The 27,560-nt window shown below is 35.6% G+C and overlaps 2 protein-coding genes across 2 annotated transcripts; both read left to right on the top strand.

Annotated features, from left to right (window-relative positions):
* Positions 1–4,410: 4,410 nt before the first annotated feature.
* Positions 4,411–7,287, top strand: LOC122601281. Its single transcript, XM_043774046.1, has 2 exons — positions 4,411–4,566; positions 6,733–7,287. Exons 1-2 carry the CDS (start codon positions 4,411–4,413, stop codon positions 7,285–7,287), a joined length of 711 nt encoding a protein of 236 aa, XP_043629981.1.
* A 1,270-nt stretch (positions 7,288–8,557) lies between these two features.
* Positions 8,558–18,159, top strand: LOC122599458 (eukaryotic translation initiation factor 3 subunit A-like). The gene is made up of 14 exons (XM_043771973.1): positions 8,558–8,667; positions 9,014–9,092; positions 9,768–10,249; positions 10,768–10,983; positions 11,412–11,780; positions 11,862–11,891; positions 14,262–14,489; positions 14,571–14,732; positions 14,816–15,037; positions 15,993–16,199; positions 16,288–16,494; positions 16,622–16,702; positions 17,084–17,285; positions 17,488–18,159. Exons 2-14 carry the CDS (start codon positions 9,047–9,049, stop codon positions 17,925–17,927), a joined length of 2,892 nt encoding a protein of 963 aa, XP_043627908.1. The 5' UTR covers positions 8,558–8,667; positions 9,014–9,046; the 3' UTR covers positions 17,928–18,159.
* The last annotated feature ends 9,401 nt before the right edge of the window (positions 18,160–27,560 follow it).

The raw sequence follows: 27,560 nt of genomic DNA, 5'->3' as shown, positions 1-27,560 counted from the left end.
TTTTATCATCAAGTTTACAGATTCTTATTATCAATTTTAAATCATCAATCATTATCCAAACATCCATCTCAAATCCCAAATCAAAATAAACCTAAATTAATGCAAATCTTATCATGCATACACTAAATCCATTATTATCTCTTGCATTCATAATTATTTCTTCTAGATCAATCTTTTAAATATTGATGCATGTGAAGATGTATGTGTTTTTAGTGATAAAAATGAAAGATAAAGAGAGTGATAATCAAAAGATTACAAGTTATCAACCTTTGAAGATCAAAACAAGAAGATTAAGAGTGTTGTTGGGTCTCCATTTTATTGGTTGCCGTTGAAGTTGTTTATTGGCTGTAAAAAGCTTGAAAAGAAGAGAAAATAAGCTACAAGATGAAAGAAAGGATGATGAACAAACAAGAACATGTTGGGTACCCATTGATGATCAAGAATCAAAAGAAAGTTAGGAGATAGGGGCTGTTTGCTGCCCCTTTTTGCTGTTGCCGATCAGCCTCTTTAGGAGGCTGATTTTGTGACCTTGTTGCCTCCGAATCAACCCCATTTTTCCACCATACATGATACTAGTTGTTGGATGATCAATGGAACTTATTATTACATTAGATTAGTTAGATTTGAGCTCCTTGTTGGCTTGTTTGAACCGATAAAGAGAAAAAAAAGTGCAGAAAATTAGAGAGAGTTGGAGAGAGTTTTTGGAGTTATGTGTGTGTTTGAAATGAAAAGTGAGAGTGTAGAGGGGAGGGAGCACGAAAATTAGAGGGTTGTGGGGTGTTAGAGACTTGTTAATTGGTTGAGTTGAGTGGTGGAGAGGTGGCCATTGGTTAGTAAAAGGTTGGTGGTGTGGATTTTGAATGTTGTAATGTATTTGGATGCATAAATGACTAGATTCAATATACATGTATAGGTGTATGTATATGTGAGTGTAAGACATGGAGGAGAGTGTAATAATAAGTGGGTTAGTTGTATGTTGATTGGTGAATTTTATAAGAGTTTATATTTATAATAAGTTTAAGTTGTATGCATATCTTTTAATTGGAAGACTTATTTAAATGTTGCAATATATTTATGTACTTATTATTATTCAAGCTTACTATTATGTACATAATAATTTATAAATCTATTTTCAAGATGGTCATTATATTTTTGTGCTCAAATGTACTTTAATTAGCTTTGTGTTTGAATTGTTGGACATTTATAGGGATTTTTGGTTATTATCACAACTTTAGAGTCTTGTATAATTATTTATGTAACTCAAATTCTCGAAATAAAATTTTTGGTTCATCGACATTTCACCAAGTTTGATTAGAACTAATTTATAGCTTGAGATCGTATTGAATGATTATAGTTATTGTTTATGGCATTTTTAAGGCATTTCACTGTACTAGGGGGCAATTATCGCTATGCTTTGAATGTCTAGAAGGTCGATTCTCTTAATAAACTTCTAGGGATAAGGACCTAGATAAGTCCAAGTAAATTATCCTAATTGGAAATTGAGGGTTGTTACAAATTTTATTTTGTCTTCTAATGAAATAAGACCCCAAAATTTGTAACCTCGCGATTGAGATTTACGACCTCGCAATTTCAATTTAGCGTCTCAATTTCAATTTTGTTTTTTAGTGAAATACTACCCCAAATCTCAATTAAGACCCTAAATTGCAAAAAAAAGACCCCAACTTCAATTTAAGACCCCGAATTAAATTTAAGACCTCAACTTTCAAATTGAGACCTCGGACTTCGATTACTACCTCGATTTAGTCAACTTTGGTCAACTTTGGTTGGTTTAGTCAACTGTAGTCAACTTTGGTCAGCTTTGGTCAGTTTAGTCAACTTTGGTCAGCTTTAATCGATTTGGTCAACTTAGTCCAACTCGTAATTTGGTCAACTTTGGTCAAACTTGTAAAATGTGGTCAAAGTCAAACTAGTACGCTTTTGGACAACATGGTCAACACTTGGCGACACATTATGAGCACGTTTACCTATATTGAATGAATACTTAATTGTGATAACTTGTAACAGATTGTTGCGTACCGGTTACTTGCTTTCTGATATCTTGCGTAGCTTAATCTTGTTGCTACCGCTCAGGTGAGTTTCGTAGCCCCTCTTTTTATATGTTTTGGGGTGGAAGGATACTCGTGCCTTTGTATCTATCATCATTTATGGCTATTTGACTTGTACTGTATGATGTGCACTTTGATACTTGATCCTTGATACTTGATACTTGTGGTGGAGTTTGAGATGCTTGATACATGATACTTGTGAGGCACCAGATTTGAGATACTTGATACTTGATACTTGCACCTTAGGCCTGGTATACTGTAAGTGCTTGTGGTATAGAGATACTTGATTCTTACTATCATAAGTAAGTTGATAGCCATATTGTTGAGTGGATCTTGATGATATTTCGACCTGGCACATAACTTGATACTTGTTTACAAAACCTACGAACTCACCAACCATTGTGTTGACGCTTTTTGAGTATCCTTTCAGGTGAACATTTGAACCGCATTAGAGGTGGCTAAGGAGCATAGCATGGTGACCTGTAGCAGACCAGACTAGGGTTTTGGAGCTGCATATCTTATGTTTTGTTATGTTACTATATGTTTAGACTATGGCACTATGCTTATGTGTTATTCCCCTGTGTGGGAGTTTATCTATGTTTTATTTGAATCTTGACTCTATGTTGGATATTTGTGTTTGGATTTTATGAAATGTGTGATTATTTAAGTATTCATGTAGCTACTCTACGTAATATCCATGACGCGTGTACTATGCGTCGCATCATGAGTTTTCCGCCTTAGTCGGGGTGTGACAAGTGTGTAGTATAACAGGTAATCTGGAGGTTACTTATTAAGGTGACAATGTAAATAAATAAATACAATGCAATACGGTAAAGTACTTGTAAAGTAAATTAGTGAGACAATATGTAATTTTCAAGTGTATTTTATTTATTATCTTTAAATAAAATACAAGGTTGTTGCGGAACTAAGATAATACACGAATGTAAATATCCTAACAACCTATGAAATACAATTGATCTAATACTTGAAAATTCTCTTAACAATTGAAACAATTAAAGTTGTGAAATGTTCCTTTTTGCGATTGAGAGAATATTGCACAAGTCACCAAGAATACTGCAATGTATGAATAGACAAAGTTGGTATTGGGATTCCAACTTTGTCGTATAGATATGGTTGACAACATTTAAGGAAACAAGTTGAATTTCTTTGAAATGCTTGATAAGGTAAGTCAAGATGTTACTTTATCCAACCTGCTTTATGCACTTTTGCACTTTAATCATAGACAAATGATATTGTCAATATAAAGTTGCATAAAGCAAAAAGGCCTTCCTCGTAATTAGTGTAAAGCATTGTAAAGGCTTTAAACTGATCCTCTCCAGTTTCTATCTGAATAGAATGTCAACTGGGCTTCGCTGCCATTGTCATTCTCCATCTTCCACTTGTTGTCTTTGACTTCAATTGGAATGTCTTCATGTTTGATCAGATCTCAACTGGAGGAAGTCTTCAGTTACATTAACTGTACATTGCAACTGGACTTCTATATTTCTAGACAAATCTTCTGGTCTCCAGATGCAACTGGAGACTGGTCAGTTTTAGTCAAAACTGGACCAAACATAGTCTAACAAGGAAAGAGTTTCCAAGTTAGCTGATGACATCTAGAGGATGAGAGCTCTAGTTGCATGCTTGTTTGACAAGCTTAAAAGAAAAGAAGAGTCACACCGAAGAGATGCTAACTTCATAAGACAAAGTCACCTAGAGCTAGAGAATCGCCAATATGACCTGCAGGATGCCCAAGAAGTAATGATCAACTCAATTAATGGGATAGTTGACTCATTTGGGTTCCACCACAAACTGCTGAAAGGTCAAGCTAAGCATCTCAAAAGTTTAGGTAAAAAGTCTACTGAGATGCACAACAAGATCAAAAATCTTAAATCTCAGGGGGAGAAGTCTGGCTGCAAGGACGACGCTCTCAAACATCGCCAAAGGGACGATGAGGAAGACCAAGATCCGAGTGGTTCCAGACAGCAGGAGGAGACTCAGAGATTTCCGACCTCAAACGTCAATGCAGCTCAGGGGGAGTAGAGTCAGCAAAGTCAATCGGGCCAAGTTGCTGACACATCAAATGCTCCTTCATCTAATCAACCGGCCGTAGAGGAAGTGTCTGGTATCTAGGAACAACCGACTGGATGAGAAGTAGTTGGCATTTAGGTCAGACCAACCATTGAGGAAGAAGTTGGAAGTGAGCTCCTGGACATTGCTACGTACTTCAATTTTGATTAGTATAAGAGCATGTTTGAAAATCAGTTAGACTCTTTAGCTCAAGACAAGTATTCATATCTTGATGCAATACTTGATCTTTTAGATCTAAAAGATAAGGCATCAAATGAGCCATCTTTACAAGCAACTGTTGCCCGAGGGTAAGGTTAGGGTAGATAATCAAACAGGGCCAGGCTCTAATCGAGAGCTAGGTACTGATGATGTGATTGAAAAGAAGAGCAGGAGTCCAGTGGATGCAACACCTGAAGTTCCCGATGACAGGGTTTTGGCCAACACTTAGGAGACAGACGAAGACTTGAAGACCACATCCAGATGCTAGTGTCAAAGGGGAGACTGTTGGTGCACGTTTCACGGTGACAAAAGTATTATAGATGTGATATGTATTTTGTATTCAAGTCTTGTAATTTATATTGTAAATTACCGTCTATCAATAAAATTAACTTTGCATATATTGTGATCATATTGGGGTCTTTATATTTTTGTTCGGTAAAAGGTCGTCACCCTTGGCTATAATTTTATATATCAATCAAAACAGGCAATCTAGCTGAATTACTAGATTGACTTTACAAAACATGCACCTTGTGCAACATCCAAAATAATGGACATACTAGCTAGAAGCTAAACGACTAAATGCAAAAACAAAAAGCTATTACGACACAGAAATTACAGACTAATCCAAAATACCATCATATTGGGGTCTTTATATATATATATAGATATATGTTTATATGTCGGTTTATTATTTGTGTTTTGCAACTACTTAATATTGATGAAAACAATACATATAAATGGTAATTCAGTTAATGTTGGTTCTGTGTTTACAACAGTAGGAACATCAACTTAAATATTTCTAAAGGTAATTAAGTTAATGTTGGTTCTGCATTTACAGCAGTAGGAGCATTAACTCAAATATTCCTAAGTGTCATTTAAGAGTTCTTAGGAACAAACAAAATGTGCTTGGTTAGAAGAACACTCAAATGGTTTGAGAGTTCTTGAGGAACAAGCAAAAGTTTGCTTGCTTAGAAGAACACTCAAACAGTTTGCGTGTTTTGTGAAACATGCAAACATGCCAAACCCTTGAGAGTCGAGAGAGAAACTACTAGAGCTAAGAACGAGTGGTAGAGTGAGAAACAAGCAAAATCTTGAGAGTCGAGAGAGAAACTACTAGAGCTAAGAACACACAAATCTAGTAGATTTTGTTGTGTCACTCGTCTCACGCTAGAACCGCAAAACACACACTCGTGTTGGTTAACTTAGGATTTGGAATACCAAGTGGGTATTGTTGTCCAAAGAGCCGCATCACTATATTAACCAAATACGAGTGTTTATGTTCACGGATATATATATATATTATAGTATATATAGAAACCGTGTGTTATCTTGAGGGATTCCGCAACTCGACATATCCTTAGTCAATCTTGTTTCGACAGCCCGACAAATGTGGACGACCTAAACTTTCACCACGTTGCACCCATTCACCCACAAATCCTTATTGCAGCAACCAATCGTTTTTCTCATTCTTTTTGTTTGCACACGTTTCCTGTTAATTGTATCTGCTGCAACACACGAGTATCATGTTATGTAAAAAAAAAAAAAAGATTTACATATATATCATACTTTTAGGCATAATTACATATTTACCCAAATTATGCTTTAGAAACATTATATGTATGCATTAAAAATTGAGAGATGATTAGCACACCTAATAAAAACACCTAAAAATTAGCCTAACAACTAAAAGATGACACCTGTAATTATATTTAAAGATTCATTAAATATTTTGTGTTATTACTACTATACCCTTAATTGTTAATTCTTAGATACTAATTGAAGTTTTTCTTTGCCGATCATCATATTAATTGTTTTTTTCCTCACCATAATCCTTTAACCGGCCAGTATTTTCATGTATATACTCACCAAAAGATTGGATGTATATTTTATTGCCATAAACAAAAAGAATCACAACGTTGTACCAAATCGTTTACAACTTATACAAATATACAAATTACACGATATATAACAATCAAAAAAGCACTTGGAAATCTTTACGCTTAACAAAAACTTAATAAATACACACTAGCAATACTTTATAGTATATACTAGAGAAATCAAGCTACTACAACAATATACAGAAGTCGATTATCCCAAATCTAAAATAAGTATTATAGATTACATGTTCACGGCGTTGCAAAGATAGATGATGAGGGGTTCAAGGGAGGTAATCTATGATAATGATTTTTTTACGGAAACATAAATCAACAATAGTTTTAATGCTTTACAAAAATATGAAGGGTATAATAGGGAGTCCAGTGAAAGAATTGATGGGTTTTAAAGAAGGGACAGATGTCATTATCATATTGGTTAGGTTTTATTTTAGGTTAATTTATTTAGGCCTCTTTATCATTTCTTTTAAAAATTTATACTTTAGATACTTGGGATCGGTGATACACAAATCGGGGGGATAGACGAAGACGTGACACATCGAATCCAAGCCGGATGGATGAAGTGGAGAGCAACTACCAGAGTCATGTGCGACAAGAGGATCTCGCTAAAGCTGAAAGGGAAGTTTTATAGAGTGGCTATTAGACCGGCTATGCTATACGGGTCAGAATGTTGGGCGATGACGAAAGCCCAAGCTATTCGAGTAGAGGTGGCTGAGATGAGGATGTTAAGGTGGACTTGCGGGAAGACCTTAGCAGATAGGATCCTGACGGGAGTTTTTAGAGCAGAACTTGAAGTAGGGGCCATCATTAACAAGCTAAGAGAAGAGCGCTTGAAATGGTTTGGCCATGTTAGGAGAAGGGATGAAACTGCACCACTAAGGAGAGCGGAGTCTATTCACGTGGACGACATACGAAAAAGGGGACGACCTAATATGAGGTGGGAGGATCGATTAGCGAAGGACCTAATAAAACTTGGCCTGTCGGAGGACATGACGTCGGATAAGACGACATGGAGAACTAGGATTAGAGTAGAATATTAGGGTAGGGTAGGATTTTTGGGCGAACTTAGTCATCTTTTCCCATATTGCCTTGCCAAAGGAGGTTTGTGAGGGTTTGGACTAGAGAAGTGGCTCAGCTACGCTACAGAGGACTTTGACGTGACAGGAAGAGTGGTAGGTAGATGGAGGTGGAAGTACGGATTTCCGAATGCACTAGAGGAGCTTCCAGGTAGAGGTAGTGGAATGCGAGGGTAAGGCAGATGGGTTTTAGATTAAGTAGACTTTTTATTTAGACTTTGGTTCTCTGTGACCTTTCGTAGGGGTTTTTGGCCTTGAGTCTCGAGAGGCTTAAACCGAGGGGGAGGTTACTCTTGTGTTTGTTCCCCCAAAATGTCTGTCGGAGGACATGACCAATGAGAGTTTATCGAGAGGACTAGGTGACTAGGACTAGTTTAACGGTTTGGAGAGCCGGTGAGAGGACTAGGATTAGTATAGCTAGGCGGCATAAGTTCCTTTTTTTCCCATAGGTTGTTTAGAAGTCGTTATTGCCTTGGCTCAATCGGGCTCATTTCAGGTTTGTCATTTCTTATTTATATGTATGTTTGTCTTGGTTGTTTCTCACTACTTGTTCGAGTTACTTATTAGTTGGCTACTTTTATATTGTTTAATATGCTCAATATGGTTGCTTTCGTATTTGTATTTTTGTCAAATATGTTTCTAAGATATCGGTAGGGCGCATGATTGATACTCGTGCGACCCGCATAGTAGTCGGACCCAGCAGACAGGTATTTCTTCTTTTAAGATTCTCGGCAGGCAGGTATGATTTTCTAAACATTTATCATTTTCCGTCTTGCACTCCTTTGTGGCCGGAGGTCCCTATGGAAGCAGTCTCTCTATCTTTGTGTAGAGGTAAGACTGTCTACAGCTTACACCCCATACCTCGCGCAGGGATTGAGTCCTATTGTTGTTAAAAATTTATACTTTAAAAATAAATATATGCCTAAAAAATAGAATGTATATGTAAATTTTTCTAAAAAAAATAAATAATAAAGTAACTCCCATGCCGTCTTTCACGGGTTTTGGGTCCCAATACCGTCTTCGACGGTGTATGGGGGAGGTTGATATGTAGACAACCTTATCTCTACCAAAGGTAGAGAAGCTGCTTCCAGGTTCCACCATAGGTAGAAAAGGACCTCCAGCCTTGCTGGGCATGAGGATCGAACCCATGACCTCTGTTTCCAGAGGCATGAGCTTCAACCATTGAACAGTTGATTTAAAAAAAAAAAAATAAAATAAAAAAATCCGGGGACTAAATCAACCCGGAAATATCTCGCCAAAACCCTACTCTTTCTTTCTCCCTCTCTCTGATTTTGTTCAAAAACTGCACAGTGGCCGCTAATTTTCATTCCATCCACTCTTACGGTAATTAATCGCTCCACTTCAATCAATCCGTTTTGCTCTATCCTCTATTTCTTTCTTTCTTTCTTCAATACTCGCAGTATATATATAAGAGAGACTAGATGGATAGCTTATTAGTTATTACTACTTGTAGATCTTTTCTCTTTGTTTACTAGTCAATCGATTTATATATTTCTATTATTAAATAGCATTACTAATTATATATATATATATTTGTTAGACAGTGCTTTAGAAAAATAGTGCTTTTTATATAGCTATTATACGTCACTAATCTGTTCTAATCCATATATTGTCATTGAATTTCTATACCCAATATTAATGTTTACGTTTAATTACTTGTTAATATTAGCTGGTAGAAGATACGAGACACCGGTGATTAAAAATGGCGACTTTTGCTAAACCCGAGAATGCGTTGAAACGAGCAGAAGGTGGGTTGCATTGTATTCATTTATTTGTTATAGCCCTTTTTGTACTTGCTGATAGAGAGAAAGTGTATTGGTCTGGAGTTTTCTTATTTTATTTTGTGGGCTCGGTCTCCATTACACTTTATTTAGCTAGTGGCGTTTAATAGAACAAATTTATACCTATTGACTTGCACACATTTGTTCTACACGCCTCTCATGAGGGGTTTGGAAGCTGATTTTTGGTTGAAGGTAAATATCATGAAGTAGATGGAAATGAGTGAAAATATCAACAGAAAAACACCATTTATTGCTTAGGATATGGTTGTGGATTTGGTGTATGACTACTGAATGTGTCCTTGAATGGAATTTTAAGCTAGATTGTATTTCCGCTTTCTAATAAGTTAAAGTTGTCAAAGTCAAATATCTGGAGATTGATAGGAATAACTCTATTTTTCTAATGGTGGTATATCATGTATTTTATAAAGTTATGTAATGTTATTTTAGTTTAGTGGGATGTAATTATTTATATTGAAGTTATGTGATGTGAATTTATAAGGTCACATATAAATTTCTGAGCCTGTTAATAGTAGATAGATGTTATGTCTGGTTATTCTAAAATAAAATTAAAAAAATAAATAAATTAAAATAGGTGTTATGTCTGAATGACTAAACTTTGATTCTGTACATGTTTGATTGCAGAATTGATAAATGTTGGGCAGAAACAAGATGCACTTCAAGCTCTTCATGATCTTATAACTTCAAAGAGGTACAGGGCATGGCAGAAAACACATGAGAAGATTATGTTCAAGTACATTGAGCTTTGTGTAGACATGAGGAGGGGTAGATTTGCCAAAGATGGTCTGATTCAGTACCGCATAATTTGTCAGCAAGTTAATGTTAATTCATTAGAGGAAGTCATAAAACACTTTATGGATCTTTCAACTAAGAGGGCCGAGCTAGCCCGTAGCCAAGCACAGGCTTTAGAAGAAGCTTTGGATGTTGATGATCTTGAAGCTGATAAAAGGCCAGAAGATTTAATGTTGAGTTATGTCAGTGGTGAAAAGGGAAAGGATCGCTCGGATAGGGAGCTTGTGACCCCGTGGTTTAAGTTCTTGTGGGAGACTTATAGAACAGTTCTTGAGATTCTGCGAAACAATTCCAAGTTGATGGCTTTGTATGCAGTAAGTTCTGCTTTATTGTTCAAAATTCAAAAAGTTTGCTGAGTTTGTGGTCTTGTTATCTCACATTATAGTATCATACACACAATATCCTTAGTTCAGTTTTGTAATTTTTGGTGTAAAATATGTTTTCTTTTAAGTATATAGAAGCTACTTAAATTTAACTCTCGACTAATATATTTCCCAAATGGGGTTCATTGCAATTTAAACTCTGATACTGCCTTATGCTTTGTTGGGTAGTTCTAAAGATATAAATGGTTTTAGTGTCACTTTCAGTTTTCTGATCCAATGATTTTTCATGCTTTACTGTGATGGCAATCTGTCCTTTTCTATTTGTACTGTTGCATTAAGTTTTATAGAGTTTTTTTTGTTACATGTTAAGGCTAGGTTTTAGTAATGGAATCACTTGTTATGTTGTTAGTTAGTTACGGCCAAGCTAGAATTTTATGTTAATGAGCCCTGCTTATTTGAGGATCATTTCATTGTTGAATCGAGCGTAATCTTTCATTACTTCTATGTAGGACACCGCACATCGTGCTTTTCAGTTTTGCAAACAATACAAAAGGACAACTGAGTTTCGAAGGCTATGTGAGATAATCAGAAATCACCTTGCAAATCTAAACAAGTACAGAGACCAGAGGGACAGGCCTGACCTGACGGCTCCGGAAACTTTACATTTTTATCTTGATACAAGATTTGAGCAGCTTAAAGTTGCAACAGAGCTTGAACTCTGGCAGGTTTGTGGCAGTGCTTGACTATATATATTGCGCCAAGTGGTCAAACGTTACACTTCAAATGGAAATGATGGGTGAATTGGACGAAAGTAGCCTGAAGTTCAAATAAATGCATATAATCTCTAATTATGTGGTACTTTATTTTATATAAACTATGTAAATGTTAAAAAGAAATTTAAAAAAAAAAAAGTATGATAGTTAGTTAACATAACCTTCTTTTGCCCATACATACATATGTATGCATAAATGAAATCTTGAAATCTATATCCTTTTTATATAAATAGTGTCGATATTAATAATTTTGAATAGAAAGAATAAAAGTATGATAGTGAGTCAACATAATGTTTTTTGCCCAGTACCTTTAACGGGCTTGTCAATTTTGTCGGTTTGAATAAAATCTTGAACTTTGTTTCGTGCCATTCTATATCCAGGAAGCCTTTCGCTCAGTAGAAGATATTTATGGGCTGACAAGCATGGTTAAGAAAATGCCAAAATCTTCCTTGATGGCTGTTTATTATGCAAAGTTGACCGAGATCTTTTGGATCTCTTCTAGTAATCTGTATCATGCTTATGCATGGTTTAAACTTTTCCAACTTCAAAAGAGTTTCAACAAGAACCTGAACCAAAAAGACCTGCAATTGATTGCATCATCTGTTCTGTTAGCTGCACTTGCAGCTCCACCCTATGATCACCTGAAAACTGCATCTCATTTAGAGTTGGAACATGAAAAGGAGCGAAATCTAAGGATGTACAATCTCATTGGATTTAATATAGATGCCAAGCTTGAAACAAGAGAAGTGGTATTTATCACTACTGTCTAACCTTATTTTGGTTTGTTATATATTAACTTCATTCTCAAATTGTTTTTTCCCCCTCTGCAGCTCTCGCGGTCATCCCTTCTTGCGGATCTGGTAAAATTGCTGCTCTGCTCTCTTTTTTATTCATTTACAAGTTTTATTCTTGTATTATGATGTGTACCCAATTATTTTGTGATCATTAAAAGTGGATGTTAGTTCTTTTATACTCTGTTGGTTAATATTGATAGGCTGACTCATATCTGATATGAATCAGGGCAGAAAACAGCAACCAATGATAATACTAATACAATTAAGAAGAAATCACAGAGAAGACAATGAATGACACAAACAATAACCAACCGAAGTCGGCTGTTGAATTAAATATAATGTGGTACGATGCTCCAGTAGCCCTAATCTGGTATAATGCTCCAGCAGCCCTAGTCCCTAAGAACAATTAATAATAATCACCATACACAAAACGGTGGCCTAATGGCCTTATTTAACCAATCTGAGATCTACCCTAACTTGGTGCACAAGTCACTAATAATAATAACTATAACTAATAATATATTTATCATTAAACGTCCTGGTCTTCTTTTAGCCTAACCCAATGGGCCTCTTGATCCGTATCATTACTCCCGCTCGCAAAAACACCTCTTCCTTAAGGTGTTGCTTTGAAATCGTTCCGAACATAATTCTGGGGTCCCAAATCTTTCGTTCTCTTGGATTTCTGGCCACCAGCACTTTAGGTTGTATAAAAATCTTACGAGCATGAGTGAATGGACCAATTGGTGCCGTCGTTGAAGCAACTAACTGTGGCTGGGTCGGTCCTGATCGTGACACAAACTGTTTGGACTTAGATGGATTAGTCAAGATTGCTATTGTTCCTGCAGCAAACAGATATGACACAACGTCATTATAATTCTTCTGATTTAGAAAGGACAATAACTCTGCATGATTCTTATTGTCTTCTTTTGCTAATTGTGACAGTAGCTAGCTAGACAACCACTGGGTTAAACTCTAGTGGCCAGGGGTGTTTCACTAAACCTGCTATGCGGGGCCCTGGGGGAATTTACTCCAAGGTCTTCAGTTCAAGCCTTGGTAGCTTAGTGCGGGACCCTTTCGTTGTGCGATTAGCACACATCATACGCGTCTGAGATAAAATTCACTTGTCAAAAAAAAAAGACAACGATTGGGAAACCAAGTGTTTATATTGCTGTTGATTACCCAACAAAGACAATAATTCAGCATGTTTCTCATCATCCTTCATACTCTTCTCGATTGCCTTAGTCAGCTGAACTGATATTTGGTCATAATTATTATCAACACCTTCATTACTAACTTCTTGAATCTTACCGTCCTTAAAAGATGCATTACCTTCCATTATTTCGTCAAGACTTGTTTTAAAATCAAACACCGAATCCTTTATGAAGAATGAAGACTTAGGATCAAACGAGAAAACGAATCTTGCAGCTCATTAGCATCTTTTTTTAAGGCTAAAGAGATCACAACTTCAACCGTGTGACAACTATATTGATGCCATGTGATTAATATATCTCTAATTCTTGGTTCAAGACCGACCATAAAGAGATATATGGCACCATACTCGCTCAGTTCTTCAGAAATTTTTACCCTTTTCAACAAAGATTGAAAGGCACTATCATAATCAGAAACGGTACCTTCTTGACATAATGCTTTGATTTCTCCCATCACGGATTTCATGTCTGATTAGTGCCTCTTCCTCAAATCTGATTTTGTTGATGTCTTCTTACCGCCCCAAATCAAAAACCAGAGTGAATAGTAACTGGAATTTTTTTTGATGAACAGTACCTTGTCAACACTGTTTTTTTAAAACTACCACAGGTTGCAAGAAAGATAGCTTTGATACCAATTGATATGAATCAGGGCAGAAAACAGCAACCAATGATAATATTAATAGAACTAAAGAAGAAATCACATAGAAGACAATGAATGACACAAACAATAACCAACCGAAGTCGGCTGTTGAATTAAAGATAATCTGGTGCGATGCTCCAGTAGCCCTAATCTGGTATAATGCTCCAGCAGCCCTAGTTCCTAAGAGCAATTAATAATAATTACCATACACAAAACGGTGGCCTAATGGCCTTATTTAACCAAGCTGAGATCTACCCTAACTTGGTGCACAAGTCACTAATAATAATTATAACTATAACTAATAATAATATTTATCATTATACGTCCTGGTCTTCTTTTAGCCCAACCCAATGAGCCTCTTGATCCGTATCAATATCAAAGTCTCTTGATCAGCTAAAAAATGCTTAAAATCAATCACAGTTAATACTCTATTGTTTGTTGTTCTATATTATAATCTGCTAAAACAGCTTAATATTGTTTGTAGTTTAACTTGTCATCACATTTTTTTTGTCTGTGGTGCTATTTTAGTTTCCCTCACAATTACTATGGCTAAATTATTTTTAATATATACATATATATATATTTCAGGTTTCTAAAGGGGTAATGACGTATGTAACTCAGGAAGTAAGGGATCTCTACCATATTCTTGAAAATGAATTTCTGCCGTTGGATTTGGCGTCAAAAGTTCAGCCTTTGTTGGCAAAGATAGCAAAACTTGGGGGGAAAATATCTACAGCATCTTCTGTACCAGAAGTACAGCTTTCTCATTACGTTCCCGCTTTGGAAAAAGTAGCTACTTTAAGACTGCTGCAACAGGTAAGCAATTGGATTTTGTGTATTTCCATTTCAGTCTGTTTAGTTTCTCCTTTTTATAGTATAAAAGTTTTTCGGTCTCAGGTGTCCCAAGTGTATCAGACAATGAAGGTTGAAACTTTGTCAAAAATGGTTCCTTTCTTTGACTTCTCGGTTGTTGAGAGGACCTCTGTCGATGCTGCTAAATATAATTTCATTGCTATGAAGGTTGACCATATGAAGGGTGCAGTTCTATTTGGTGACTTGGTAATGTTCATTCTACTCCAATTCATCTTATCTATTTGTCTCTTATGCCTTTTGAGTAACATTGTACCCCTTTTTGTTTCCAGGGTTTTGAATCTGATCTTTTGCAAGATCACTTGAGTGTCTTGGCTGTCAATTTGAACAAATCAAGATCAATGTTATATCCTTCTCAATTGAAAGCATTAAAACTAGGTGCTGTGCTTCCGAGTTTAGCAGATATTCTTGATAAAGAGCACAAAAAGCTTCTTGCAAGGAAATCAATTATTGAGAAACGCAAGGAAGAACAAGAACATCACTTGCTTAAAATGGTATGCATATTTCCATTTCAGTATTATAGGTCAGTAGGTCACTATTAAAATAAGCAGTTTCTGGTTCAAGTTGGATGTGTCCGGCACTTCTTTTTGTTCAATTATTGATTTTTGTAGTTTATTAATATTTCAAGTTTATAATAAAAAAATACTGTGTTATTTTAAGTAGCATTATACCCATGCAATGTGGTAGCATCAACTAGTTGATTTTATCCCAAACCTTTTTGATGGTTTGGCTTGCTGCTGGTTGTCTTATGTTGTTGCTGCTTTTGGTAGTTTTAGTATTGAAAGGCTGTGTTCGTAGTGTGAGGCGTCTGCCTATCTAGTTGTCATCTGTCTTGGTTTGCTATGTGTATTTCTATGATTTGGATATCGGAGTGGTCCGTCATTCGCCTTATCTTTTGTTATTGCTTTTTTGCATGTACGTGTAAAAAGTCGATACTACATTTAGTCATGTCGCCTGAACTATTATTGTTTTTGTGTATAATACAGCACCAAGGCATAATTTTGCCCTCATACCCCCCAAAAAAAAAGTTTATAAGAGGATTATGTGTCACATTATTGTTGTGTGGGATAGTGGGGGAGTTGAGATGCATTCTTGTTGGAAGTGTTTATTATTATAATAGGGTGTAGTAAATTCTTCATGTTATTATATATATATAATTATAATTTATTTTATATCTCAAATTTTCCATTTAATAGAAGGAATTCGGAGGCTGTGAGTTTTGAGTTTAAATTGACCTACCTGTTCTAATTTGGTTCATTTCTTTTTAAATTAGTCCATCTTTAACTTGTTTTAAAATTGTTGAAAATTGTATCTACCCCGTTGTGTGTGTTGAATTTGCCACCTCTATAGTCAAGAAATTGTGCAGTTACTCTTTATTGGCCTGAGTTTTGTTACAGTTCAGCTGATTTGTTTGCCCTTGTTTTAAATTCAAACAATTTTACATTCAAGGAACGGGAAGAGGAGTCAAAGAGACTCAAACAGCAGAAGAAAACCGAAGAGGCAGAACAGAAAAGACTTGCAACTGAATTTGAAGAAAGGAAGCACCAACGTATTAAAAGGGAAATTGAGGAGAGAGAGCGTGAAGAAGCACAAGCTTTACTAAACGATGTTGAAAAGCGCATTAAAAAGAAGGGAAAGAAGCCGCTTATTGAGGGGGTAAGCAATCTGATTCTCGGCTCGTGTGGCTTTGCACAGTTATCCTTAAGTTGACTGTTTATTGTTGACTGCTATTTGTTGTTTACAGGAGAAAGTGACAAAGCAGAGTCTGATGGAGTTGGCAATGCAGGAGCAACTTAGAGAGAGGCAAGAAATGGAAAAGAAAATGCAAAAACTAATAAAAACTATGGATCACTTTGAAAGAGCCAAGAGGGAAGAGGCTGCACCTTTGATTGAAGCTGCATTTCAAAGGCGTTTAGCTGAAGAGAAGCTTCTTCATGAACGAGAACAGCAGGTATTTTGTGGACCTATATTGGTCATGTAAATATTAAAACAATAGATTTACTACTAAACTTTTACGTATGAAATAAACTGTGACCAAAACTTGACTCTATTAGATAATAGTAACGTTTGTTTTGCAGCTTGAGGTTGAGATGAGCAGGGAGCGTCATGATGGAGATGTAAAAGAGAAGTATAGACTTGCTCGTGTTATGGACCATAAGGTTTGTTTGGATCTTTAATAATATAGGTTTTTATTTCTGGTTCTCTATCTTTAAAACTGTCTTTCTTTTTTTTGTATTGTCTTGGTTGATTTTTTATTAATATATGTCGCAAGTATAAATATTTACCTCAGACCCATAATTATCACATAGCCACATACACGTTAAATATTTCCTAAATAACCTATATGTATAATTAGTTGGTGGTTCTACATTACGGGTGAAATAGAGCATTTTCTAAGGTGGTAAATCAAATCAACATCTAGCTGGGATTTACAAATTTTCGTTAACTTGCTGCTATGAGGTCAATTATGTACAGTGAACAAATGATATACTTATAAAGATTTGCTATGTAAATGGTTCTTTTGATTCCCATGTGCACAGATGGAGTTTCAAAAGAGAGTTGTTAATCATCGTCAGGCTGAGTACAACAGAATGAAAGCGGACAGGGAGGAACGGATTAGCCAAATTGTCAGGGCACGTAAAGAAGAGAGGGACATCAAGAGGAAAATGTTATGTCATGTCAAGACCGAAGAGGAAAGGCTCAACAGGTTGCGTGAAGAGGAGGAAGCTCGCAAACGTGAAGGTCAAATTCTTCATCTAATTTATCATATTAAAAGATGAGTTGTGTTTGTATACAGTAAATTAAGCACTTTCAGAAACTTCATTTTGCTTTGACAGTTTGGTGTATAGTATTGTGATTGTATCTGTTATGCTCATTAGTAAATTAGTCAAAGGGTTAACAATTTTTGATGTATTTTCTGCTTTGTGTTTGGATCAAACGCCAGAGGCTGAAAGGCGAAAGAAAGAGGAAGCTGAGCATCGGGCAAAGATGGATGAAATTGCTGAAAGACAAAGGAAGAGAGAACAAGAACTGGAAGAAAGAGAGAGGCTACGTAAGGAAGCTATTTTAAGAGGAACTTCATTTGATGGTCCAACCAAGCCTTCTGAGATCCCAGCGGCTGCAGCTCTACTCGTAGCAGCACCAGCAACTTCAGCTGCAGCTGCAGGTCAACCTGGTGGTTCCAAGTATGTGCCAAAGTTTCGTAGGAGTGGGCTGACTGAGCTGGTGGCACCTCCACCAGCACAGTCTGATAAATTGGGCAGTGCGAAGCAGGATGATCGTGGTCCGCCACCAAGTGGTGACAAATGGAGACCTTCTTTTGGTAGCGGAAATGGTGCTAGCAGTAGTACAAGGAGTTGGTCTTCATCCAAATATTCTCGGTGAATTTGTTTAAGGTTGAATTTTTTATATATCCTGGGTATGTAACTTGGGGATTGAGCATGTTATGTTGTAATTCTATTTTGAAACACAGCAGAATTAGAACAGGCCCTTTTGTAACAAGACCATGGATATGTGTGAATTTTGATTTAAGGACACTTGTAGAACTGAAAGACAGGCAATGTTCAAGTTTGTCATGTTTTCTACGATTCTCTAAATGTTAAATGCTTTTTTAGTATGTATTGTTACTTAGGTTTGTTGCTTTCTATATAATCTATGTTCGCCCTCCTAGTTAATTTTTTATTTTTCTATATTTTTTTTATTAAATTTTCTAGGCTTACCTATTAATTAATTAAAAATAAAAAACAAATCTTTTTTATCCTTGGAACTCTCTTAAAAATTACTCGTATTAAATTTATAAATCATTAATGGATTATTATCCCCTGTCGGGTGCTTCTTTCCTAACTTTGATCTTTCTTCTTCAGTTTCCCTCACCATCATCATCGTTGATCGATGGCCCAAAGGGCACTTTTTATGAATAAAGTGTTTTCATAATCAACATACCAATACCTGAAAGGTAATGTATGTCAACTGTATTTATTTTTATTTTTTCGTATGCACACGAAGTGTTTGATGTAATGTCTAAGAGAATAACGTGAATGGTTTTGGGTGAATTTATAGGTACCCGTTTCAGCCACCAATTGGGTGAATTTATAGGTACTCCAATATATCACCCGAATATTGTTACTACAGGGAGTATGATATTTTTGTTGTGTGCAAAGTCCAAACATTCAGCTGACTTGAGTCGTAACAACTTAATGTTAGCACATTAGTGGAACTACCCCTTTGGATGTATATGATTAGTGGAACTACCCTTTGATATTGAGGGAAGATGTTTAATTCATTGGCCATCTGATTACCATGTACTATATGATTAAAAAGTATTAATGTATACTACTTTAGAAACATAGACCAATGCTTTCTGGCTAATCGTAACAATATGCAAGCTAACATTTAAAGTCATCAAAATGTAATATATTCTTCCTCTAATAAGGAAATATGATGGGCTTCTACCCAATGCTGTCTAGGTTTGCGAGGTATGGGGTCACTTTTCGCCATTGGGTTTCCAGTTAGCTAGATTTTATTCGTTCGCTGTTTTTCGCCATTGGGTTTCCAGTTAGCTAGATTTTATTCGTTCGCTATTTTAAAAAACATGTGAAATATATTTATTTAAAAATTTACAAGATTGAAAACGAATATTTTGAACTAAGGTTTCATTTTTTTACACAAAAACCTATAAAACAGTTTTTGAAACTGGATCCATCGGACGGGTTTGAAGACTAGTTCTAATATATAATTGGTTCAGTTCTTAATTCCTATATAACTCAATCAAAGAATATACAAAATAGCTATAAAGAACTCCTTGCTGAATGAAGTGTTGGATGTTGTATGATCTTGCTTAGACGCCAGATGTGAAGTGATCTGGCAATCTGGCATAGAGCTCGACAGGACAGGATGTTGTATCTTGCTCAAAGACGGTATCTTGAAAATTCCCATTATGAAGTAGCAAATTCGAAAATTTAAAAGGTTTATGATGAATTTTAACCTTCATAGGGATACACAAGGCAGCCGGAGCATTGATCAGATACCCCGTATGGCTGAAAAACAACCGTAGCACCCACAAATATATCCGTAAAATCCACATTGGCTAGAACCCGATCGATCTTTTTAAGTTGGCGGATATTCCTTTTGGCTTCTGATTCCATGTAAAGTGAAGCCCCACACTATTAACATCATCAGCCACTTCAAATGTTGCAATGCAGTCTCGAAATTCTCTCATAGCAATATCCACCGAAGATATTCCCAAAGCCTAATCTTCCAAGGTTTAAGCAAAGTTAAAATCACCCATGATGCACCACGACTTGTTCCTAACAAAATGTTTATGAACCACCAGATTCTTCCAAAGCTCTCGTCGATTATGTGCATAGATAAAAAAAAAAGGCAAAAGAACGATCTCCTATCTTCTTTGAAAACAAATTGAGTGTGCATAACCTGATCTGTCTGATTAATCATCATAACATCCACAACATCACGGTTCCATCCTAGTATAATTCTAGTGCCTTTTATACATAATGCTGAGTTCGAATTCCAGGACCAGGACCGAAACACCGAACCACAAGGCTTATGGAGTTGATCACGGGAAACATATTTTTCAAGAAATGCACAAGCACATAACTGATACCTGTCTAACCTCATTCTGTTTTAGGAAATGGAAGAGGTTATATGTGCAATGACAAAAAGGAGTTTTGGCAGGAAATATGTCACAGATGATATAAATTCTACATTAAAGAGGAAGAAATAAAGGTGCCATGAAACGATCTAAAAGCCAATATCGCCAAGAGCAAGAGAAATTATTAATGATGTGACTTAGCGAATAACAGAAAAAGGTGATCTTGAGAAAATAAGCGCAAAATTGAAAGAAGAAAGGTGAGTATGAGGAACAAGATGGAACTATCATCATACATTACATGACCAATTTCCCTTGCACGCCATAAAACAACAAACATAACACTAGAATACCCTAAAATAAGGTGCTACGAAGATGTACTTTCGCAATTTTAGTGCAGCTCGGCATTTCGAATTAGCATCACCCTTGTTAAGGGGGTAATCCCTTAACAAGTGTTTGGTTACAAGCGAAGTCAATGTTTTCTAGTAGCGGCAAGCGTGTCCAACGTCAAATCAAAGAAAGATAAAAGTAGGCGAGGAGCCAGTAGAGGATACCTTATTTGGGAAAGCAAATGATAAAGGAAAGTATACAAAGTGACAATGGGAAATGAGTGGCCACCAACGATTGATATTCCAACGTCTCTTACTATTAACCGTTTGCTCATATTACACCTCCGTATTAATATTCTGGTCATCATCCCATTACTTAACATTGATCTAGGCAGACTGGACAACCCATAGTGATTTCTTACGATTAACCTCAAGTCGTCTCAGGAAGTGAGCGACAATTATAACTCTTTCAAAGCTTCTAATTAGGTGATATTTAGGGCAGCAAGAAATAGATGCCCCCAACTATGGAGGTTAAAAATTATGTAAGTAACCGAAAGGTCGTGATAAAACCTATACGAACTCTCACGTTTTGTACGACTCCGTGAAGCTATCCTTATTGCCAATCTATTCATTTATCACCGTGTGAATGAGCGAACTTCGAAGACGAAGTTGATGTTATTGGCTTTACTTGTAACAACCCTCAATTTCCAATTAGGACTATTTACTTATAGTTATCTAGGTATTGATCCGTAGAGGTTTATTAAGAGAATTGCCTTCTAGACTTTTAGGGCTTAGTGCTAATTGCCCTCTAGTACAGTGAAATGCCTTAGAAATACTATAAACAAAAACTATAATCATTCAAGACAATCGCATACTATAATTAGTTATAATTGAACTTCATGAAAATGTCAACGAACCAAAAATTTAATTTCTTAAGGAGTTAAATCATAAGAATAACTATGCAAGACTCACAAGATGAGACAACAACCCAAAAATTTCTTATGGATATCCAACAACTCAAACACCAAGTTAATTAAAGTACATATGAGCACAAAAATATAATGACCATCTCAAAAATTTTATTTATAAATCTTATACATGCAAAAGAGTTGAATAATAATAAGTAAATATATGTATGTCTAATAAAAATGCAAGATTATAACTAAAGAGTTAAGTAACAAATCCAAGATATAAAATGTATATACACATACACGGATATATATATATATATACATATGAACACAAAATATATCTTAAAAGTCTTCTACCTAGTTAATTTAAATGTCCATACATGCATCCATACTTACATACATGTTATACAAATACATACACACTTAAAATACACTCCAAAAATTCAAAATCCCTCCCAAAAACACCACCCTAAAACCGGCCCCTCCTCCCCATACACTTCACCCAATCAAAATATAACTAGATGTTTCATCCTTACACTCCCAAGACACCTTTGGTTACTACAACACTTCACACCATCCTCCACACTCCACCATCATTTTCACTCTCACCAACACACACAATATCTCTTTCTCTCTCTCAAATTTTCTGCACTCTTCCTCCATTCTCTTCAAATTTTTGGCTCCAATAACAAAGAAAAAGGCAAGAGAAATCAATCTAAAGTTATAGTAATAATAAGGGTTTTTACAGGATTAAACAAGGGTTGATTCAAGATAGTTTTAAGGGTTATTTTGAGCTTGGAATAAGGGTCATTTGGAGCATAAGAGGCCACGAAATTCCTGCCCAAAAACCATCTTCAAATCGAGTTCACCAAGGGTATAAATCTTCTTCATCTCTTTGTTTAATCTATCTTGTTTTTGTATATACTAAAAGATCTTTGTCAAAAATCATGTTTTTCTTTGATTTTCTTCTTGAAAACACACTTGATGAAGGCAAGTTGATAGAATCTTCTTTCTCATGCTCATGCATGTCAAGATCTAGAAGAATGATTCAAGGATTCAACAAGTTAAAGACCCAAAAGTGTTGTGTTATGTTAATAACAAGTAAAAATGACTTTTGCTTGAAAAATGAAGACATATTTGCATATATTTATTTATATAATTCTGTATATTTTCATGGATAAACTCATTTTGATGTTAAAAGTAAGATTTAATAAAGGTTTTCTTGTTAAAAATGTTAGATCTTGACATGGATGTAAGTAGGTTGTAAGAGCTTGGATTTGAGATGGATTTTTGAATGATGAGTGATGATTTTGAAATTGTTAATAATCTGGAAAATTGATGTTAATAGATAAAAAATAAAGTGAAAATCTTGTTAGTGGTAATTTAGAGGCTAACACAAGCAATCAACATCATTGGTGGGATGTATTAACCAATAAACTTTTTGACAGAATTAATCTTCTGTCTTGTAATGAATAAACTGAATATGTGAGGGCATTTTCAAGCAAAACTTTCAAAATAAAAGTTGTAGAAAAAAGAGTTAAGATTAACCACCAACTAGAATTACTTAAGAATACTGAACCAAATGAAAGATATGATTTTTCTACCATAAGTGGTCAAAACTGTAATTTTGTCTGAATATTTTATGAAATTTGACAATTTTTATCTCCTAAAATAAAAGGCTCCAGGAGGTCATGCTTGGTGGAAAGTAGTTTCAATGTGCCTATGACTTAAAATAATTTTTTGGTATTTTTCTGAAGGTCACATCCTTATGAACATTTATAAAACATTTCAATTCGCACAACAGCAACCATTCTGACTAGTTTTAGTTTGGAAATTTTTAGAGGTAGCAAACAATGCCTAAAAATTAAGTAAAAATTCACAAAATTACAAGACACATATAGTTGCTACACAAAAATCAGGAAGGTCCAAATAATTTGGCTTGACCCCAAAATAGTGACCAACAATTCGTAATAATAAGGTATGAAAACAGAAAATTTAAAAGAAAACTAATCATGTATGTAATGGGCTAAAAGATGCTCTAAGGAGTTAATGGGCTAGCCCGGTCCAACTAATGAACCCATAAAGAACACAAATCAGTAGGCCCACTTGGCCCAATAAGCCTTATAGCCCAATAACCACTATGACCCATTAAGCACCTAACCCAAATAAGGTAAACCCCAGTAACTAATGTAAGCCCAAAACATTTAAAAGCCCATGACACTTAAGGCCCAATTGGTAATGGCCCATAACACTTAAACGAATTTCATGAACCAAGTAATCGTAAGACAAATCGAGGAATATACGAGTTGAAGATAAGTGTAATCAAAATAAAACAAAGATAATTAAGTGAGATTGACATAAGTAATTATGTTAACCAAGCTATATATTGATATCACAAATGTTAATTCACGCTAAAATCGGTTACACAACAAATGATGAATAAGGATAACATAACTTAATATGGCATTTCTATATGATAACCTAATATATCAAGTGAAACCACAAATGAAGCCAAGTTGCCGAAAATCTAACAACTTATAACGCATGTAATGAAAGTAACCTTTTACACCATCAATCTGTACAACCAAAACGATGCGAGTGTTACCAATATACTTGGACCCCACAATTGATAGCAGCATAATGAAAATGACATTTCTAAGTGATGGCTTAAGATAGGAACTTACGTATATTAGTCCTATCGTAGGGATAGTCTTGGCTTGAAATATGATGGAGGAACATAATGGATATATGGTCAAAGAAGCTATAGATGGGAAGTACCCATTTTGGATAGATGAGTATAATATGCGGCATATCAAGGTGAGTCATAGCCCCCTTTCAAACTATTTTATGCGGCATATCGGGGTGAAAAGCATGATATATAAATTAAATTGCTTATATATATATATGAAATGATTCCTGATATAATGATTATGAAATGAATTTGTTTTGTATGTTCAAAATGATAAATGTTTTATGATGAGCTTGAGTTCTGTCAACCCGTTTTCTTTCGGTACACTACTATTTACTCCAAAAGTGGAGGCCTGTAGTTAGAGAGTTGCGCAACTAGGTTTCGTCCACCCACGCATAAGTGTAACGGTGGAAGGTTGGTTGCCTTTGTGACAACCCTCACTTCCAGTCCGACCATACTGGTGCTCTAGCTACCTTATATTTAAATGGTCGTCTCCATGACACGACCCTATTATTATTAATACGGCACTTGATTGACAGCTTGTGCCATGAAATGAATTATATATATTGTTGGACTTGATAAAATGGTAGTAGTAGTGGCTCAAGCATTTACTCATCAAAATTATGTAAAGTATGCCTTTGTGGCTAAATGAAATTGATATTAAATTATGCCCTTGTGGCTAAGTGAAATTGATATTAATATTGTTGATAATTGGAAATTGTTTGAACATACGAATTGGGTATCGTTTCTCATATGATATCTTGAAAGACGTTCAATTTGGTGATATTGAAATGATTTTGGTAACCGAATGATTTTGGTATGATATACGATTAATCGATTTATATACTTTTTCTCTCATGATGATTTGACAAATGAGAACCTGAAATTTTACTATGGATTTTTCCAAGTCTTGATATGACATTATGGTATTTGGAAACTTGATAACATGATATGAAAATTTTGTCGGTCATATGGTTTGGATATTTCGAAATGTAATAGTAATCGGTTTTCTAAGTATTAAAACGGTGATGTACCAAGATTTATATAAAAACCTATGCACTCACCAACTACGTTTTCGTAGTTGACACTTTTTCTTCATGCTTTTCAGGAAATAAGCTTAAGCATTGAGGATTTATATGCTTCATGATTATATGCATTGCACTTTGGAGTCAAGGAATCAAACCTTGTGATAGGCAATGGAATCCGCCTTGATCATTGTAGTTTACTATTTCATGTGCTTGTTATTTGGTTCGTGGACTTAATATCCAAGTATGGTGGACGCATTTGTACTTGGAAATTGGTTCACATGTTTGTACATTGTAAATTCTTTTTATCAAATAAAGCTATGGTGAATGTTATTTATAATCCTTTGTTTTGAATACTCGACTTTCTGTACATCTCATTGTTCTGCCTTAGTTGGGGTGTTACATTACTCAGGTTAAAAATAGGAAGAAAGGATTTCATGTTCAAAAACAGAAACAAATTTATGTACCGGTGAAAAATCAGAATGTTGCTAGCACATCTCATACCAAAACTGTTGCTGATGTACATATAAGTAATCCATATAAGATATTATCTGATTGTAGGGAGCATAATGAACAGAATGCACGTGACATGGATAATAATAATGGGAAGAAGATGGTGACAACACAGGATGAATCGGATGATGAAGTTGAAGTTGTATTTGAGGAATCGGCTCAAGATATGGCAAATGTTGATATCCCAAAGGAAAACTTTAATGGGGCAAGCACTCCTTGTTCAGGGGTTTCCAATGGGTAGTCTAGCTTCCTGGAATATAAGGGGGCTGAACCGACCCTTGAAACAAAAGGAGGTTCGCTACGTGGTAGAGGAGCATCACTTATCAGTATGTGCCATTCTTGAAACACATGTTGATATTTCATGCTTGTCTGCTGTTTGTAAGAAAGTGTGTAGATCGTGGGACTGGACATAAAATGGGAATGTTAGTACAAAGGGAACACGTATTTTGGTTGGATGGAATAGTGACCTAGTGGATCTGATGGTTTTAGCTCAATCTGACCAAGTTATGCATGTGCAAATTAACTTTAAAGTGGATAAGAAAGCTCTATTTTGTTCCTTTGTGTATGCCGATAATTATTATGTAAATAGAAGGGAATTGTGGAAAAATTTATGTTTGCATAAGGTACTTGGAATTTGGAAGATAGATTGTGTAGTTCGTCAACTACTGATATTGGAATGCGTGACTTTAAGGAATGTGTTGATGATATTGAAGTTTTCGATATTAATAGTTCGGGATTACACTTCACTTGGAACCAAAAGCCAAAAAAAGGGAATGGTATCTTCAAGAAAATTGATAGAATTATGGGAAATGTGAGTTTTACTGATGAATATTCTAGCTCGTGTGCTCTCTTTGAACCTTATAGGATAATTGATCATGCTCCTTGTATTCTTAAGTTACCTTCACTGTCTAGAAATAGGCCAAAGCCGTTCAAGTTTGCTAATTTCTTATCTAGTAAACCTGAATTTCTTGACATTGTAAGGCAACATTGGGTGTCTGATTGTGAAGGTCACCATATGTTTAAACTTGTCAAAAAGTTGCGTGGTCTTAAAAACCCAATGCGCAACCTCCTCAACAAGCAGGGTAATTAAACTTGATGAAGTTCAGAAAACTATTGATATTGATCTTATGAACTCTTCCCTCAAAGAGAAGGAGGTTTTGTGCTTGAAAGCGTTCCATGAGGCTACTAAGGATGAAGAATTGTTCTTAAAACAAAAGTCTAAAGTGGAGTGGTTGAAGGCTGGCGATGCTAACACAGCTTTCTTTCACAACTCTCTTAAATGCATGAATCACCGTAGTCGTATTAATATTATCAAGGATAATCAGGGTGTTGTTCATGAGGGAGGGGAAGCTATTAAAGTGTTGGTCGAACACTATGAGAAGTTTCTTGGTACTTGGTAATATTTCTCAAACCCCTCCTAGTTCTCTTTTTATTAGAAAGTTGGATAGGCAAAAGGCTGAGGGAATGATAAAGCGTGTTACTGATGAGGAAATTAAGCTAGCAATGTTCTCGATTGGTGAAAATAAAGCTCCAGGACCTGATGGTTTTTCTTCAGTGTTTTTTAGAGATGCATGGAGTGTGGTTGGAGTTGATGTATGTCGGGCTGTACATGACTTCTTTTGTACAACTAAGCTGCTCAAGGAAGTGAATCACACTTTTCTTGCTATGGTTCCAAAAGTCACGACCCCTGCTTTGGTTACTGATTATCGTCCCATATCCTGTTGCAATACTATTTACAAATGTATTAGTAAAATACTTGTAAATAGAATCAAAGAGGGCCTGCATGACCTTGTTTCGCTTAATCAATCTGCTTTTGTTCCGGGAAGATTGATTTCGGATAACATTTTGTTGACACAAGAACTTATGCATAACTATCATAGGAATGTTGGTCCACCAAGATGTGCATTCAAGATCGATATTCAGAAGGCCTATGATACGGTTGATT

Source organism: Erigeron canadensis, chromosome 5, assembly GCF_010389155.1.
Source record: "Erigeron canadensis isolate Cc75 chromosome 5, C_canadensis_v1, whole genome shotgun sequence".
In the NCBI taxonomy this organism is placed as follows: domain Eukaryota; kingdom Viridiplantae; phylum Streptophyta; class Magnoliopsida; order Asterales; family Asteraceae; genus Erigeron; species Erigeron canadensis.
This window is presented reverse-complemented; position numbering and strand designations above follow the sequence as displayed.

Bases quoted from the DNA above. Each gene is read 5' to 3' on its own strand.
- LOC122601281 (XM_043774046.1), top strand. From the start codon at position 4,411: ATGAGCCATCTTTACAAGCAACTGTTGCCCGAGGGTAAGGTTAGGGTA. The intron at 4,567-6,732 runs GTTTTGGCCAAC...TTTATACTTTAG, and splicing joins CTGAAGTTCCCGATGACAGG to ATACTTGGGATCGGTGATAC.
- LOC122599458 (XM_043771973.1), top strand. From the start codon at position 9,047: ATGGCGACTTTTGCTAAACCCGAGAATGCGTTGAAACGAGCAGAAG. The intron at 15,038-15,992 runs GTATGCATATTT...TTTACATTCAAG, and splicing joins AACATCACTTGCTTAAAATG to GAACGGGAAGAGGAGTCAAA. The intron at 16,200-16,287 runs GTAAGCAATCTG...TGTTGTTTACAG, and splicing joins AGAAGCCGCTTATTGAGGGG to GAGAAAGTGACAAAGCAGAG.